Consider the following 16953-nt stretch of genomic DNA (forward strand, 5'->3'; position numbering starts at 1 on the left):
TGTGTCAGGCGTGCCCATTGTCGGGCAGCAGCAGCAGGGCCGGCGGGAAGAGGCTGCTGGTCCCGGACCAGCGCCCCGCACCGCGCCCGCCGCTTCCACTCACCTGGCAGTTGGCGCCGGAGATCCCGGCGGGGCAGGTGCAGCTGTAGCCAGGCTCGCCGGCGGGGGCCGGGTGCTGCGAGTCCGGCTCAGGGCGCGAGGTGCACACACCCCCGTTCCGGCAGGGCTGCGCGGCGCACGGCCCGGGCGCAGACAGGGGCGCGGCGGGCACCGGGTTGGCCAGGGAGCTGCCTCGGGGCCCCGCTCCGAGCAGCAGCAACAGCAGGGCCAGCGCGGGCAGCAGCTGCGCACCGGGCGCCTGGGCGCGGCGGGGCTGCATGGCCGGCCGCGAGGGCGCGGGAGCCGGAGCCAGGACGCAGTGACGGCGGCGGCGGCGGCAGTGGCGACGAGAGCTGCGAGAGCGACGGTGGCGGCTAGGGCTGCTCCGCCCGGCCGGGCGCCTCCTGCAGCTGCGGGATCCGCGGTTCCCCGGGCAACGGCGGGCGGGGCCGGCGGGGCGGGGCGGGGCGGGGCGAGAGGGGGGCGGGGCGCCTGGCGGCCCCGGCTCTGGAGCACCGGGGAGTGGGGCCTCTTTCCCCGCAGGGAGTTGGGATGGGGGTTGCAGGAAGACGATGCGGGACCCCATCCCCCAGGAGTGGGTCGAAGTCACGGGTGTGTCCAGAAGCAGCCCTGGTACAGGGAGCCAGGCGACGCTGGGGCAGGAAAGGGGCTGGAGAGGTCCACGAGTGCGGGAAGCGGGGCTTTGAGGGGCCTCCAGAGCCGGGAGCACCGAGTGCGCCCCAAGGCCCGGGCAGGGCAGGGCGCGGGAGGTGGCAGGGCGCCTCAAGGGAGGGGCGGCGCGCTCGCAGCAGCCACCTTTGGCCTCTTGGCGCAGAATCTGCGAGACCGCCGCGGGGCCCGGCCTTGCCTCATCCCCCGGGACTGCTCCCCTTCCCACAGCGCTTCTCCCGGCACCCCAAGCCCTCCCGCCCGGCCACGGAACCCTGCGCCCGACGCTCGCTCAGCAGCCGGGTTCGCCTGGAAGTGACCTCGCGTCCGCCAGGCGGACCCGGGGCCCTTGTCCTTGGTGCTGACCCAGCTGTCTCATTCTCGCCGGCCCTTTCCAGAGCGCGGGGCCTGCCGCACCGCTAAGGAATGTCTGGCCGCGCCGTGTGAGGGCGGAAAGAGGCCTTGGTGTCAGGCTGTCCACCCCTGTCGTTGAACCTAGGGGGAAACTGAGGCCCAGAAAGTCTGGATTCGAATCCAGTGGGTCAATTGACTCCCAGCCCAGAACGTCCGAAAGAACAGTTCAAAAGCCCAGGTTGGCAGAGGCGCTGCTAGCAGCAGGAATCGCAACAGGGGACTCTGTATAAAAGGAGCATTCGCTGTGACCTACTTCGTGGGGGATGGGGGGGCTCTTCTACACGTCCTGGCTGGGCTGGCTGGTGCTGCGACCGCCAAGGAGGCTGCACTCCGCTGAATAAAGCGCATCCAGCCTTGTCTCCTCCACCTGACCTTTCACAATCTCTATTACCTGTGGGTTCCCAGGTACCTTCTTTTTAAGGTGGTCAAATGAAAAAAGAAAATGTGATTCCCGTGGATTGACAGTCTGGGCCAATTTTTTTTTTTTTTTTTTTTTTTTTTTTTTTTTAGTAAACACAAAAATAGCTTGTTTTGTTTTTTAAAAAAATTAAAGTAAGGACTCCATGTGAACTTATGCTGTAGGTGTCACAGACACCAGGGGCTGCTAAAAGTCCTCCAGTGGAAACAGAAGGCAAACTGCATGGCTTCTCCCTGTCCTGTTCAAACGCAGAAGCAAATGTCACACTTTTCTGCTTCAGGAGATACCTAAAATTCATGTGGCCATTGCAGGAAATCACTGAACCCCAGACAGATCTGCAAGCAGAGAATTCAGACCTCCAAGTGGATAGAGTTATTACATTTTTCCTCACACCTGCTGTCTTTCAATCTAAGACCTCTTCCTTTTGAAAATTCCTAATTTTGTGCCACGCCAGCACCCTCTGCTGGTACTAGTGTCGTCATTCAGGTGGTTTCTGTGCCCCTGGAGTTGCATTCTTTCCTGAAACTAACTTCTCTTACCTTAAATCCTGGACTAGTGGATAGGGCTCTTCATTCCCTTCCATCAAGACACACACACAAATGAAGCAAGATGAAGTGTAAAAAGGTTGTGAGTTAATTAAAATCACATTTCAGTTTATTGTACTTTTGCCTGAGCAACCCCTTTGTTTGTGTATTTCATATTATTTTGAAATATAGGATAATTAAAAGTGGTTTTATTTTCTGGATGCTGGTTACTGCATGTTTCAGATAATTTTCCTTGCTTAAAGTATTCTCTTAGTCTTTAATCTTTAAAATGCATATTATGGCAGAGACAATACAAGATCCTTTCATTTTTTCCAGGCTAAAAAGGAAGACTATAATATTCCAGCACCTTAGCTTATAGGCAGAGCAACATGATTAATGCTGGGGAAAAAGCATATTGATTTGCATGTCCTGGTCCCAAAACATCCATGTACTAAGTGCCATGCAAGTGTTAACTATTATTACTGTTACCACGCTCAGAGAAATGGGTCTTTTCTGTAGAAAGCTGATCTGGTACTTCACTGACAGCTTTTCAACCATCTGCAAGATCCCCCAAATACTCAACTAAAAAGTCCAACTAATGTATTACCCTGTCACATTAGCAAAAGTATTAAAATAATATTGCCTCTATGTTTAAATGAAAGCTAAAAATCCAGGCTTTTATTTTGTATTATTCCCAACTTACAGAATATCAAATCTTCATCCTGACCCACCTCATTTCCTTTTTTGATAGAGTCCCTATATTGACAAGTCAAAGGCCAAATATACCAATAATGTATCTTGATTTTAGCAAAAAAAAAAGTGATACAATTTCTCATGATCACCTTATGGAGAAAATTCAGCTAAGTGGACTCAAAACTGTTTAACAACATATCAGTCAGGGGGTCACTATCAAGCTACAAGAAGTTTTTAGGGAAATACCATGGAGTTGAAATTTTTGGCAGCTGATAAAATTCATACGAGAATCAACATGTAAATTTATCTTAATCAGTAAAAATGCTGAGCTAAAATAAATGAAATGGAATATGAGGTGAATGATAGTACATTTGATCTTACCGCTACTTCTTCGTAAGACTTTCTCTCCCTGCCCTCCTTAAAGTTAGATGTGGTCATATTATTGGCCATGGCCATAAAATGTGCAGGGACTAGTATGCCCCACTTCCAGATGGAAACTTTTAAAATCCCGCCCATGTCCCACTGTGTTCTCCTCTCCTTAGCATGACAACTGGCAAGATTCCAAGAGGTGGAATGGGGGCTCCTCCAGCTTGTGTCTCTGAGAGAGGACAATGTGAAGCAATGGGAACCTGCAATGGGCATATGACATAAGAAATAAACCACTATAGTTTTAAACCACTGAGTCTCAACGATGTAAGATAACTTGAGGCCACACACTAGTAAATGGCAGAGCAGGACTGATTGTTCCCAGTGAGCCAGGCAGCATGACTAGTGATCTCAGGTGTACTATTTCTGCCAGGTAGAAGGCTGGATCCCATTAGAAATTCTAAGGCTTCTGGACTTGGTGGAAAGGAAAAATTTCAAAACAATTTACAGGACTCATTTCTCTTCACAGATCTAGTTTAGAGTTACACCTCAATTGCATTATACCCATAGGTTATTATAAAAATGTTACAAACTAATGCAAATATAATTGTCTTTATTTTTTGCATTTTGTCACAAATGGAGAAAATCAACTTTCCAGGCCAGCAGGTTCACAGGTAGCCAATTGGGAACCACTGGCCTCAATGAGAACACCACTCCTGATGAGGTTTTCATACTCTGTCCACCACAGCATCCTGTGAGAATGCTAGCCTGAGTGCATCGTGTCATCATTCACAGACTTAGAAACTTATATTTAGAAGAAACTGCAAAGGTTACCAAGCTTGATCTCCCAGGATTTGAAGTAAGACCCAAACTAAATTATTTATCATAAGATGATAAATCCCCTCCAACTTACCTGGGATTTAGCACCCACCTTCTTTCCAAAGGAATCTAAGTTTTCTGCAGCCATCAGCAGATGGTCTCTGTATTTCCCTCTGCACCTTCATTTGCCTGTAGACTGTGACGTCATTCCTGCTACCCCTTCCCACATCCAGTTAACCTTTAAGGATACAAGAAAACATCCGTCCTCCCTGCAGAGGGTGGGACTGGATGCTGGATTGAAGCTGGAGTCAGCTTGAAAGAAAAAGTTGGCCACGTATAGAAAGAAGGGATACATTGCCTGGTGACAGCTTTCTACCATGAAGAACAGCACCAGCCTACTTTAGCCAGAACAGTTCTATCAGGACCCATGACAACACTGGGCAAGTTACTCTTTTTGACCTTCAGATGTCATATAACATGGAGAGGAGACAGAAACCCCAATTTTATAGAGCTCTAGGTGATGATAGTGGTGATGTAGAGTATTTACAGTGTACCAGACACTAATATGAGTATTCTTTACATATTATCTCATTTAATCCTAATGCCAGCATGATGAGGTAGGAAGTATGACTGGTGCCCAATTAAAGGACAAAACTGAGGTGAAATGAGCTGAAGTAAAATGTCTAAAGTCACTCAGTTTGCAAGAGGCATGGCCAAGACTCAAACATAAGGAGGAGTCTGGCTTAGGAGCCATGCTTTGTTTGAATCTCTACTCTGTATCTGATATATCAATCTCCTACAGTGCAGAGTCTGACACTAAGTAGATACTATGTATCCTTCAATGTAAAGTCTGATACTTAGTGGATATTACACATGAGCTATAGGGACAAATATAGATATACATATAGAATATATGTACATATGTGTGATGTATATATTATATAAATATAGATGATGTATGTATTGTGTGTGATGTACATCATGTATGTATGTGTGATGTGCATCACATATGTGACACATGTATCATATGTCTGTATGTATCAATAATATATGGTATGATGCACAGTGCTTGCTGGGTTTTGGTTTATTGTGGGGAGGCACTTGAGAGTTTTAGTTAGTTTGCTCACTTGCCTCTCTGCAAGGTAACTACTACTCCTGATTTGTGACGGTGTAAGATGTGAAAATCGGAAGGGACTCTCCAAAGATCTTTTCTGAGGAGGAAGAGGATGCATTGAGGAAGCTAATAGCTGTCGAGGCTGAGTAGCTGCAGAACCAGAATGAGGCTCCAAGCCTCCACATCACCAGTTTATGCTTTATCCACTTTCCCATAGTACCTTTCCTCCACTTCCAGTATTTCCTACAAAACAATCAATCAACCCAAAAAGGCAGTGTAAAAAATATAAATACTAAGGACATGGGAGTTTTAAGTGTCTTGGGAGAATCGTCATGAAGAATAAATGATTTGCATACATCATAGCCACAAGCACTAGGTAATTATCTTATTCCTCTGATTAGTAGTATCTTTATTAAAATTAGTCATTTAAGTGTTAGCATATATATTCAGATTATTTTATTCTATTATCAATGAACAATTCTTAAATTCTGTTTGAGACAGGTTCACATTTACTTTCTCCCCTCTAGACTTGCTCTGATTTGAATTAAACCATCATTCCAGCAGCTGTTTAAAACAGTTTTAATTTATTTTACATTATCACTGTAATATTCATTTGATCTAGAGTAGGTTTAAACGAGGTCTTGAATAAAAAGACAGCAAGGAAGCATATCTTCCCTATATAAATATTTCATAAAGCACTTGAGCTACTTCCAAGTGGAAATCAGGTATTTTCACATTGATTCCTGATAACATGAAAATTATTTTAAACTCAATAACCGTTTTTAATTCCCTATACTGGAACATAGGATCCAGTGTCTCTTCTCTCTATACACGGCCAACTTTTTCTTTCAAGGTGATGCCAGCTTTAATCCAGCATCCAGTCCCACCCTCTGCAGGGAGGAGGGGTGTTTTCTTGTATCCTTAAAAGTTAACCAAATGTGGAAAGGGGTAGCAGGAATGACGTCACTGTCTATAGGCAACTGAAGGTCCAGAGGGAAATAGAGAGACCATTTTGCCAATGGCTACAGAAAACTTAGATTCTTTCAGAAAGAAGATGGGTGCTAAATCCCAAGTAAGCTGGAGGTGATTTATCATATAATAAATCCACATAACTGACCCGCAAATAAAGAGATTCAATTTAAGTCCTCTTCTTTGCACCTGAATTTATTCTGGGATCTGAAAATAGAGTAGTATCCAGTCTCTGGGTTTTCCAGACACAATATTTTATGCTTTTATTTCCATATAGAAGGTGTTTGTGTTAATGGCTTAAACAAATTTGGGGTTTATTCTCCCACATAAAAGAAGTCTGGAAGTTGTCAGTCGAGGGTTGATAACAGTGCTGATGACTCACTCAGTTATCAGCCAAGAAGCTTCCTGTCTCTACTACAAATGAAGCCTGAAATATCCAAGCTACATTATCACCAAATTGCCTATGGTGGGACATCTGTGGTTTTCTCCATCTAGTGAGTATCTCTCCTTCTTGGATAGCTGGGGCCCCGTTTTGCCATGGGGAAACCAACTCTCAGCCCATGTGCTGCACATGAAACTGACCCCACTGCCAGGTCCAGGAGTAGCCACATGACCTAGACCCGAGCATTCCTCTGGTGAGAGATTGGTTCAGAGATGGACATGTGACCCCAGTCACACACCATTGACACCAAAAGCTCAACAGAGCTATAAGACACATACAAAAACAATTGATGCAGCCAGGTGCAGTGGCTCCTGCCTGTAATCCCAGCACTTTGGGAGGCTGAGGCGGGTGGATCACCTGAGGTCAGGAGTTCCAGACCAGCCTGGCCGAAATGGTAAAACCCCATCTCTACTAAAAATACACAAAAAAATTAGCCGGGCATGGTGGCACACAACTGTAATCCCAGCTACTCTGGAGGCTGAGCCAGGAGTATCGCTTGCACTGGGGAGGCAGCCGTGTCAGTGAGCCAAGATCACGCCATCAAATTCCAGCCTTGGTGACAGAGCAAGACTCCATCTCAAAAAAAAAAAAAAAAAAAAAAAAAAAAAAAAAAAAAAAAAGCAAAATAGGCCAGACGCACAGTGGCTCATGCCTGTAATCCCAGCACTTTGGGAGAGCGAGGCAGGCAGATCACCTGAGGTCGGGAGTTTGAGACCAGCCTGGCCAACATGCCAAAACCCCGTCTCTACCAAAAATACAAAAATTAGCTGGGTATCATGGCATGCACTTGTAATCCCAGCTACTTGGAAGGCTGAGGTAGGAGAAGCACTTGAACCCAGGAGGCGGAGGTTTCAGTGAGCCGAGATCATGCCACTGCACTCCAGCCTGGGAGACAGAGTGAGACTCCATCTCAAAAAAAAAAAAAATTAGCAAAATAATCCAGCAAATTATCTAAAACTTGATATATAATGACCAAGTAAGATTTATTTCCAGAACAAAAGCATGATTATCAGAAAACCTACTTACCTATATTAACAGATTTAAAAAGAAAAATACTATGGCCTTCTTCATAAATGTTGAAGATGCATTTAATAAAATTCAACATACATTCTTGATAAATAATAAAATGAAAAAAGATAACTACTACCTTACAATGCCACACTTCTGTCTCAACCCAAAAGTCAGCATCATGCTTAATGAAAAAATATAAAAAGGAATCCCATTAAAGTTGATAATAAGATGATACCATCATCATTATCATTTAATATTGTTTTTGAGGTATTAAACCTAACCAGTATTCAAAAGCAAATTTATAAATATTTAATTGGAGAGGAAGTAAAATTATTATATGCAAACAATATAATATCATACTTAGAGAATACAACTTAAAATATACTACAAACAATAAGAAAATTCCATAAGATATCAAAATAAATACACAGAATCAAAAACCCACATATATGCAAATAATAGCAGTTAGTTGATGTGGGGGTGGGGAATCTCACTTACATCAGAAACAAAAAATTTTGTAATAATTATAACAAGAATGTGAAATACCTATTGAAGAAAATTTTTAAATATAATCAAATGACACAAAATAAACTTGGACAAATATAAAGACATATCATATACTTGAATAGGAAGATGTGACATCATAAAATATAAATGCCTCTAAGCTAATATGTACATTTAACATAATAAATACAATCACCAGTGGAATTTGGTGAGGCAGAGTATGGAATTGGGCAAGCTGATTCTAAAGTTCATGTGAAAAATAAGCAACCTAAGAAAGCCAAGAAACTCCTGAAAAAGAAGGAAATGGGGTGGAACTAACCAATATTAAAACATAATATAAAACTACAATAATTAAAATAGTGTGACACATTAAATAGACAAATTTATGGAACAGACTAGGAGTCCAGAGAAAAATATGCTAAGAGCTGGAAGGTTTGTTCAATGAGTTGTATTGAGATAAGTGAGTCATCACATGGAAAAATAATAGTATTGCATCCATACCTCACAACTTATACCTCAATAAACTCCAAGTGGATCAAATATGTCAAGGTAACCCAAAAGAACGAAGCCTTAAAAATGCAAGAAGAAACCAAGGCAGAATATTTTTATAATATTGGAGTGTGACACATATCCAGAAGGCATTAAAGAAGGAAAGATCAAAACACTTGTCAACATAAAATTAAAGAATTTCACATGACAAAAATCACCATATGCTATATGAAAGCACTAGGAAAAACCATGTGCATACTGTCTCAAAATCAAAGGGCTAATTTTCCTACTACAGAGATATCTTCCATAAGGCAATAAGAAAGATCATTGACAAACTTCAAAACTTTCTATCTATTTCAGCATCACCTCTCATAGTGCATCCCAGAGGACACTAGTTTCTTTAGACATTGGCCAGCTTATTAGATAAATGCCTAGAAGTGATCATTTGTATTCTGCACAGCAGGTATGTGCATTTATAATTTCAAGAGATAGTGCCAGATTGCCCTCCTTAGACATTCTACCAATTCACATTCCTGCCAGTTAATGTGTGGGAGTCCCTGTTCTCTCCATTATAAGGTTTCATCAAAGTTTTTCACACTGGAAAATCTGATAGGTGAAAAACCGTCATATTAGTCTGTTTTCATACTGCTGTAAATAACTCCCCAAGACTGGGTAATTTATAAAGGAAAGAGGTTTAATTGACTCACAGTTCAGCATGGCTGGGGAGGCCTCAGGAAACTTACAATCATGACAGAAGGCGAAGGGGAAGCAAGACACATTCTTCACAAGGCGCCAGGAAGAAATGCCAAGCAAAAGAGGAAGAGCCCCTTATAAAACAATTAGATTATGTGAGAACTCACTCACTAACATGAGAACAGCGTGGGGGAACCACCCCCATGGCTCACTTACTTCCACCTGGTCTCTCCCTTGACATGTGCAGATTATGGGGACTATGAGGATTACAATTCAAGATGAGATTTGGGTGGGGATACAAAGCCTAAAGTATCTCAGTGTAGTTTTCAAACATATTTCTTTTTGTTTTTTGTTTTTGTTTTTGTTCTTTTGAGACAGGGTCTCACTCTGTCACCCAGGCTTGAGTGCATGATCTTGGCACACTGTACCCTCGACTTCCCAAGCTCAGGAGATCCTCCCACCTCAGCCTACAAAGTAACTGGGACCACATGTCCCACAGGTGCATGCCCCCATACCCAGCTAATTTTTTGTATTTTTGGTAGAGAAGGGCTCTGTCACCCAGGCTGGAGTGCAGTGGCATGATCTTGGCTCACAGTACCCTTGACTTCCCAAGCTCAGGAGATCCTCCCACCTCAGCCTACTAAGTAGCTGGGACCACACATCCCACAGATGTGCACCACTACACCCAGCTAATTTTTTGTATTTTTGGTAGAGACGGGGTTTTGCCATGTTGCCTAGGCTGGTCTTGAACTCCTGAGCTCAAGCAATCTGGCTGCCTCGGACTCTCAAAGTGCTAGGATTACAGGTATAAGCCACTGTGCCAGCCTCAAATATGTTTCTTATCGTGAGCCAAAATGAGTGTATTTTCATATACTTCAGAGACATTTGCACTTCCTTTTTGTGGACTGATTGTTCTAAGAATTGAAACCATTTACCTTCCCACACAGCTTGTACCTGAGATGGGAATGACTCCCCACATAATCACACACACACAAAGCCTACTCTGTTGGAACATGATTTTATACTATCCCTGTCCTCCTTGGCATCACCTTACTACTCCAGCACACTCTTCCCCAGGCAAATATCTTGATTATTCATGACTGAAACTTCTGGAAAGATCCATCGACACTTTAATAAAACCACCAACACTTTAAGCCCTAAAACATTTATCTCAAAATATTCGCCTTGCTGTTTCCACCAGTCCAAATCCTATTGTTTCCTGATTCTTATGCGATCTTCATCAAGCCCCTGCATTGACAGACCTGCCTTAAACCAAACTTCAGATTCCCAGTAGAATCCGACTTTGCCTTTCCCACTCCAAGACACTGCTAAAGCTTCATGGAGCAACAAACTCAGTCTCTAGCAACTGCTGGTTTTTCTATTGCATTGCTAGATTTGTAGGAGTTAGTTCATGAAACTGAAATAAAACCAACTCAACTGCCGGAGCAGGAGCAAGAACAGAGCTAGAAAGGAACTAGGCTCCAATCTTGCAGAGTCGTGGACTGGGCTTATGTGGTGTTTTGTTTTGTTTTTTTTTCCTGCAATAGAGAAGCTAGAGAATGATGTGACTGAAATGAGATTTTTTTAAAGATTGTTGTGGCTCAGTGTGGGTGAAGGAGGGAAGCAAGGATGGGTAGCGGAAATGCTGAAGGGATCAAATTTGGGAGGTGTTGGGGAGGTGGAGGAAACAGGTCATTCAGATGCACTGGCCATGGGTATGATTGAGAGAAAGGAGTCCAAGATGACACCTGGGTTTGGATCCCAAACAACCAGGTAAATAGAGTTGCCAGTTCCTGAGATGGTGAGGAGTGGGGAAGGAACAGTGAGAGAGGGGAGGTGGTGTTTGTGGTGGAGGTAGAGAAGTGGTTACTTCAGTAGGCGGGTGGTGGAGTCTCCGGTACAGGCAAGGGTGAGTGACAACCTATGGGGCTGAGGGAAGGGAGAGGAAGGACTCACTAGAGACAAAAGTGATGCTAAATATTAACTATGTTTCTAACTAAATAGTCTATATGCAGTCCTTTGGTAGCTATTTATAATTATTTTAACACTAAAGACACCCAAATTACTATTTTCAATCAACAAAGCTGGCCAGGCATGGTGGCTCACGCCTGTAATCTCAGCACTTTGGGAGGCCGAGGCAGGTGGATCACTTGAGGTCAGGAGTTTGAGACCAGCCTGGCTAATATGGTGAAGCCCCATCTCTATTTAAAAATACAAAAATTAGCTGGCTGTTGTTGTGCATGCCTGTGGTCCTGCTTCTCGGGAGGCTGAAGCATGAGAATTGCTTGAACCCAGGAGGCAGAGGTTGCAGTGAGCTGAGATCACGCCACTGAACTCCAGCCTGGGTGACAGAGCGAGACTGTCTCAAATAAATAAATAATAAGCAGAGTCATTTTATTTTACTTGGTACACATAGTACATTCCTACCACACATTTTCAAAAATAGTGCCACTGTTTGGGCTCATGTCCTTGCTCAGCAAACCTTGTGCTCCTATTTAAAGGACAGCATGTCTCTTCACATATTTGTTATAAATCTTTTCAAAGACACTAGTGAAAGAAGAGGATACTCATTTTTTTTTAAATGTAGAAATTTTAGGCTTAATGGATTTCCAAATAAAATCAGGAACTCAGAAGACAGTCTATGCACATTCTATTCTTGCTGACAATGCACAAGAGAAAGCAGCTTTATTTTATGAAATCTAATTAAATGACTACAGGGAAAAGCTAAAGGGGTTGGTAACGTGCAGAAGTTTTTCCTTGTGAGCACTGAGGGCTCCAGCTTTCTGGGGCTGCCATGGCAGTCAACCTGGTGATTAACTGAAGTGTGGGACCCACGTCACCAGCAAACGTGATCACAGCATCACGTGACCTTTTGTGCGTCAGGGGGTAATGTGTAATCTGAGCAATGCTCAAAGAATGGGCTGTGAATAGTAAAGGACGTTCATATAACTGTGAGCCACACTGACTGCAGTCATTTATTTCAAGATTACGCCAATTTATTTAGACGCAAATGTCACAGACTGATTAAAAACTAGTCTGTTGCACATATTCCATTTGCTGCTAAGATGAGAATTAATAGACACAAGCCAGACAACATCTATATAGGTGTGACACCTCGTCAGAGGAGCAAAGTGCGTGCTCATTTTTCTGAATGCACAAATTAGCCCAAGGTGAACTTGTCCCCTCTTCTACTGCAAATGCTCAAATGAATGCCCTTGATTTCACCTCTTTTCATTACACTGTATTATTAAACTATCAGGATTTTGTAGCATTGTCCTAGTTATCAACTATGATGAATTTTAGAATCAAATAGCTAAGCATGCTCACCACGTAATCTATGGACCACAGAATAGTTTTTGATTCCAGAAAAAATGATAGATTTTTTTATACTGAATCAGGCTTACATTCTGGGAATAAATCCCAAAGGACCATAGGTGGAACTAATTGCTTTGGAACTGTGAGAACTGGGCTGAGCATAGGGGTCAGGGTTGGGGACATCATCAGCCCACAAGCTACAGAGCCAGCAGCTAAAAGTGAACCAGCAGAGAGCATCCAGGGACAAACAATCCAGCCAAAGGGTCAGGTCAAATGCATAGGACCAGAGGCAGAGTCCAGGCACAGGGAATGGGTGACAACCAGGCATTCCAGATGAGAATGGCAAAGGCCTCTGGGTGGGCTGTCCCTTATAGAGCTCTATCACACTACTGAATGTTATGAAATCTGCACAGGCCAGGCATGGTGGCTCACACCTCTAATCCCAGCACTTTGGGAGGCCGAGGCAGGCAGATTGCTTGAGCTCAGGAGTTTGAGACAAGCCTGGGCAACAAGCCCTACCAAAAACCCAAAAATTAGCCAGGCATGGTGGCACGTGCCTGTAATTCCAGCTACTTGCGAGGCTGAGGTGGGAGGACACCTTGAACTCAGGAGTTCAAGACAAGCCTGGGCAACATGACAAAAACCCGTTTCTACCAAAAACACAAAAAATTAGCCGGGTGTCGTGGTGCACCTGTAATTCCAGCTACTCAAGAGGCTGAGGTGGGAGGATTGCTTGAGCCTGGGAGGCGGAGGTTGCATTGAGCCATGATTGCACTATTGCACTCCAGCCTGGGCAACAGAGTGAGACCCCATTTCAAAAAATAAATAAATAAAATCTGCATGGTATTTTACTTCTCTCTAGCAAAGTGATAGATAGAAAAGGCAAATGGCAGCACTGGTGCAAAACTTGGGCCTTTGCTGGGCAGGAGAATGTTTTACCTATATTTTTAAAACACACAATATGAAGTACTTGATAGCCATTCCAAAAGTACGAGTTGTCCTTGAGAAAGGATAACACATGAAAAGTACACTTCTAAATACTAATCTTTCTGATCAAATATATATATATTTACTTGTGGATATGTATATCCACAAGTTTTCCATAGGAGTCCCAAATTCTAGTTACCAAATCAGAATGTGTTAACTTCTAACAAGTACAATCAATAACATATATTCATTAAAAGTAATAATTCCAACTGTAAGTCTTTGTCTTAGAAACCAAGAGGAGGAGCCAGGTGTGGTAGCTCACAGTTGTAATCTCAACATTTTGGGAGGCTGAGGTAGGAGGATTGCTTGAGGCCAGGAGTTTGAGACCAGACTGGACAACATAGTGAGACCCCATGTCTACAAAAAAATTTTTTTTAATTAGCCATCTGTAATGTCACATGCCCATAGTCCTAGCTACTCGAGAGGCTGAGCTGGGAGGATCCCTGGAGCCCAGGAGTTTAAGGCTGCAGTGAGTTATGATTGCACCACTGCATTCCAGTCTGGGCGACAGAGTGAGACCTTATCTCAAAATAAATAAAGAGGCTGGGCACAGTGGCTCACCCCTGTACTCCCAGCACTTTGGGAGGCCAAGACAGGTGGATCACTTGAGGTCAGGAGTTCGAGACCAGCCTGGCCAACATGGTGAAACTCTGACTCTGTCTATACTAAAAATACAAAAATTAGCCAGGCATGGTGCCGTACACCTGTAATCCCAGATACTTAGGAGGCTGAGGCAGCAGAATCGTTTGAACCCAGGAGGTGGAGGTTGCAGTGAGCCCGAGATCATGCTACTGCACTCCAGCCTGGGCAACAGAGCAAGACTCTGTCTCAATTAAAAAAAAAAAGTGGATATCCAAATGGACATTAAATATATGAAAAGATGCTGCTCATCCACATTAGTCATCAGGGAAATGCATATTAAAATCCGAATAAATAATGTTACATATCCACTAGAGTGGCTAGAACTAAAAGGACTGACAATGACAGGCATTACAGAGCAGTTGTGACTCACATACATGGCTGGAGGGAGTGTTAGTTGGCACATCCACATTGGGCAACTTCTTGGTGGTATCTACTAAGGTTGAACATAAATATACCCTATAACTTCACAATTTCTCTCCAAGGTTTCATTTACATCCCACAGAAATATAGGTCAAAAGCATCAAAATGTTTATAGCTACTTTATTTGTAACAGCCAAAGACTGGCAAAAACTTAAATGTTCATCAACAGGGGAATAGATGAACAAATTATAATAAATTCCTACACAGGAAAATGATGCATCAGTAAAAACCCTAGAAGAAAACCTAGGCAATACCATTCAGGACATAGGAATGGGCAAGGACTTCATGACTAAAACACCAAAAGCAATGGCAACAAAAGCCAAAATTGACAAATGGGATCTAATTAAACTGAAGAGCTTCTGCACAGCAAAAGAAACTACCATCAGAGTGAACAGGCAACCTACAGAATGGGAGAAAATTTTTACAATCTACCCATCTGACAAAGGGCTAATATCCAGAATCTACAAAGAACTTAAACAAATTTACAAGAAAAAATCAAACAACCCCATCAAAAAGTGGGCAAAGGATATGAACAGACACTTCTCAAAAGAAGACATTTATGCAGCCCACAGACACATGAAAAAATGCTCACCATCACTGGCCATCAGAGAAATGCAAATCAAAACCACAATGAGATACCATCTCACACCAGTTAGAATGGCGATCATTAAAAAATCAGGAAACAACAGGTGCTGGAGAGGATGTGGAGAAATAGGAACACTCTTGGTGGGACTGTAAACTAGTTCAACCATTGTGGAAGACAGTGTGATGATTCCTCAAGGATCTAGAACTAGAAATACCATTTGACCCAGCCATCCCATTACTGGGTATATATCCAAACGATTATAAATCATGCTGCTATGAAGACACACATATGTTTATTGTGGCACTATTCACAATAGCAAAGACTTGGAACCAACCCAAATGTCCATCAATAATAGACTGGATTAAGAAAATGTGGCACATATACACCATGGAATATTATGCAGCCACAAAAAAGGATGAGTTCATGTCCTTTGTAGGGACATGGATGAAGCTGGAAACCCTCATTCTGAACTAACTATTGCAAGGACAGAAAACCAAACACCGCATGTTCTCACTCATAGGTGGGAATTGAACAATGAGAACACTTGGACACAGGATGGGGAACATCACACACCGGGGCCTGTCGTAGGGTGGGGGGAGGGTGGTGGGATGGCATTAGGAGATATACCTAATGTAAATGACGAGTTAATGGGTGCAGCACACCAACATGGCACATGTATACATATGCAACAAACCTGCACGTTGTGCACATGTACCTAGAACTTAAAGTATAAAAAGAATTATCCATTGAAGCAAATCAATAATTTTTTAAAAAATGAACAAGTTACATTGCCATGGAACAATATAGTTGAACCTCACAAAATACTGGACAAAATTAATGCGTAATATCAGAAATCAGGATGAGGGTATCCTTGAGAGGAGAGAAGAGTTGATAATGGGTGGAGGCAATGCCAGCGTTCTAGGGTGCTGGTGCTGTTCTGGTTTTACATAGATTGTGGTTCTATGGGTATGTGAGAATTCATGGAGCTGTGTACCCTTATGATTTCTGTACTTCTCTGCATGTTTGCTTTACTTTAAGAATAATGTTTAAAATTTTTAAAAATTGGAAGAAAACCCATCAAGGGTAACCTCCAAGAGCCTATAGAAAAGTTCCAATGACCTCCAAATTCTTCCTGTTTGTTCAGATAAGTCTTCAGATCCTACCACTGGATTCATTCCTTCACCTGGTCTTTATAGGCAGCATACATTACTTCAACAAATATTTATAGAGGGCCTATTGTGGGCCAGGCACTGGGCTGAAATTCAAAGATGAATACAACAGGTATGTAAATTCTCAGGGAGTTCAAAGCCTGAAGAAACAGAACTGCTTTCTAATCCTGTACTCTGCTAAATGCTCTCTCATACATCTTCTCATTTAATTCACGTTTCATTGAACTCAGTAACCCAGTCCATAAATCAGTGGCAGGGGTCTAATAAAAGCTAATTCTTATGAACCGCAGGGCAGGCATCTTGCCTCTACACCAGGCTTGGTAATATGTCGTGTATACCACAGTAGGTAACTCCTTGCTAACCCACAGCAGGCATCAATAATCTGCCAGGCTCTCCCTGGCTTTGACATGGCCTCCCAGTCCTCCTCCTCATAGCTCAATAGACAATCATTATAGAACAATGGGGATTTGCCCAGGGGATGCCCCTAATCTACTATTCTTGAATCAAAGCATCAACTACTTTTTTTTTTTTTTTTTTTGAGACGGAATTTCGCTCTTGTCGCCTAGGCTGGAGTGCAATGGCATGATCTTGGCTCGCTGCAACCTCCACC

General features: G+C 43.2%; 1 protein-coding gene across 2 annotated transcripts in view; it reads right to left on the reverse strand.

Annotated features, from left to right (window-relative positions):
• DNER (delta/notch like EGF repeat containing) overlaps nucleotides 1-531 on the reverse strand; it is a 355847-nt gene extending 355316 nt beyond the window's left edge. Inside the window, exon 1 of one of the 2 annotated variants that reach the window (XM_004033309.5) lies at nucleotides 104-531. In XM_004033309.5, the coding sequence (XP_004033357.1) occupies nucleotides 104-379 (276 nt within the window). In that variant the 5' untranslated portion in view covers nucleotides 380-531. The remainder of the gene's footprint in view (nucleotides 1-103) is intronic. The other variant, XM_019022784.4, reaches the window with a different exon arrangement.
• Nucleotides 532-16953: the final 16422 nt, after the last annotated feature.

Source organism: Gorilla gorilla, chromosome 11, assembly GCF_029281585.2.
Source record: "Gorilla gorilla gorilla isolate KB3781 chromosome 11, NHGRI_mGorGor1-v2.1_pri, whole genome shotgun sequence".
Classification (NCBI taxonomy): Eukaryota; Metazoa; Chordata; class Mammalia; order Primates; family Hominidae; genus Gorilla; species Gorilla gorilla.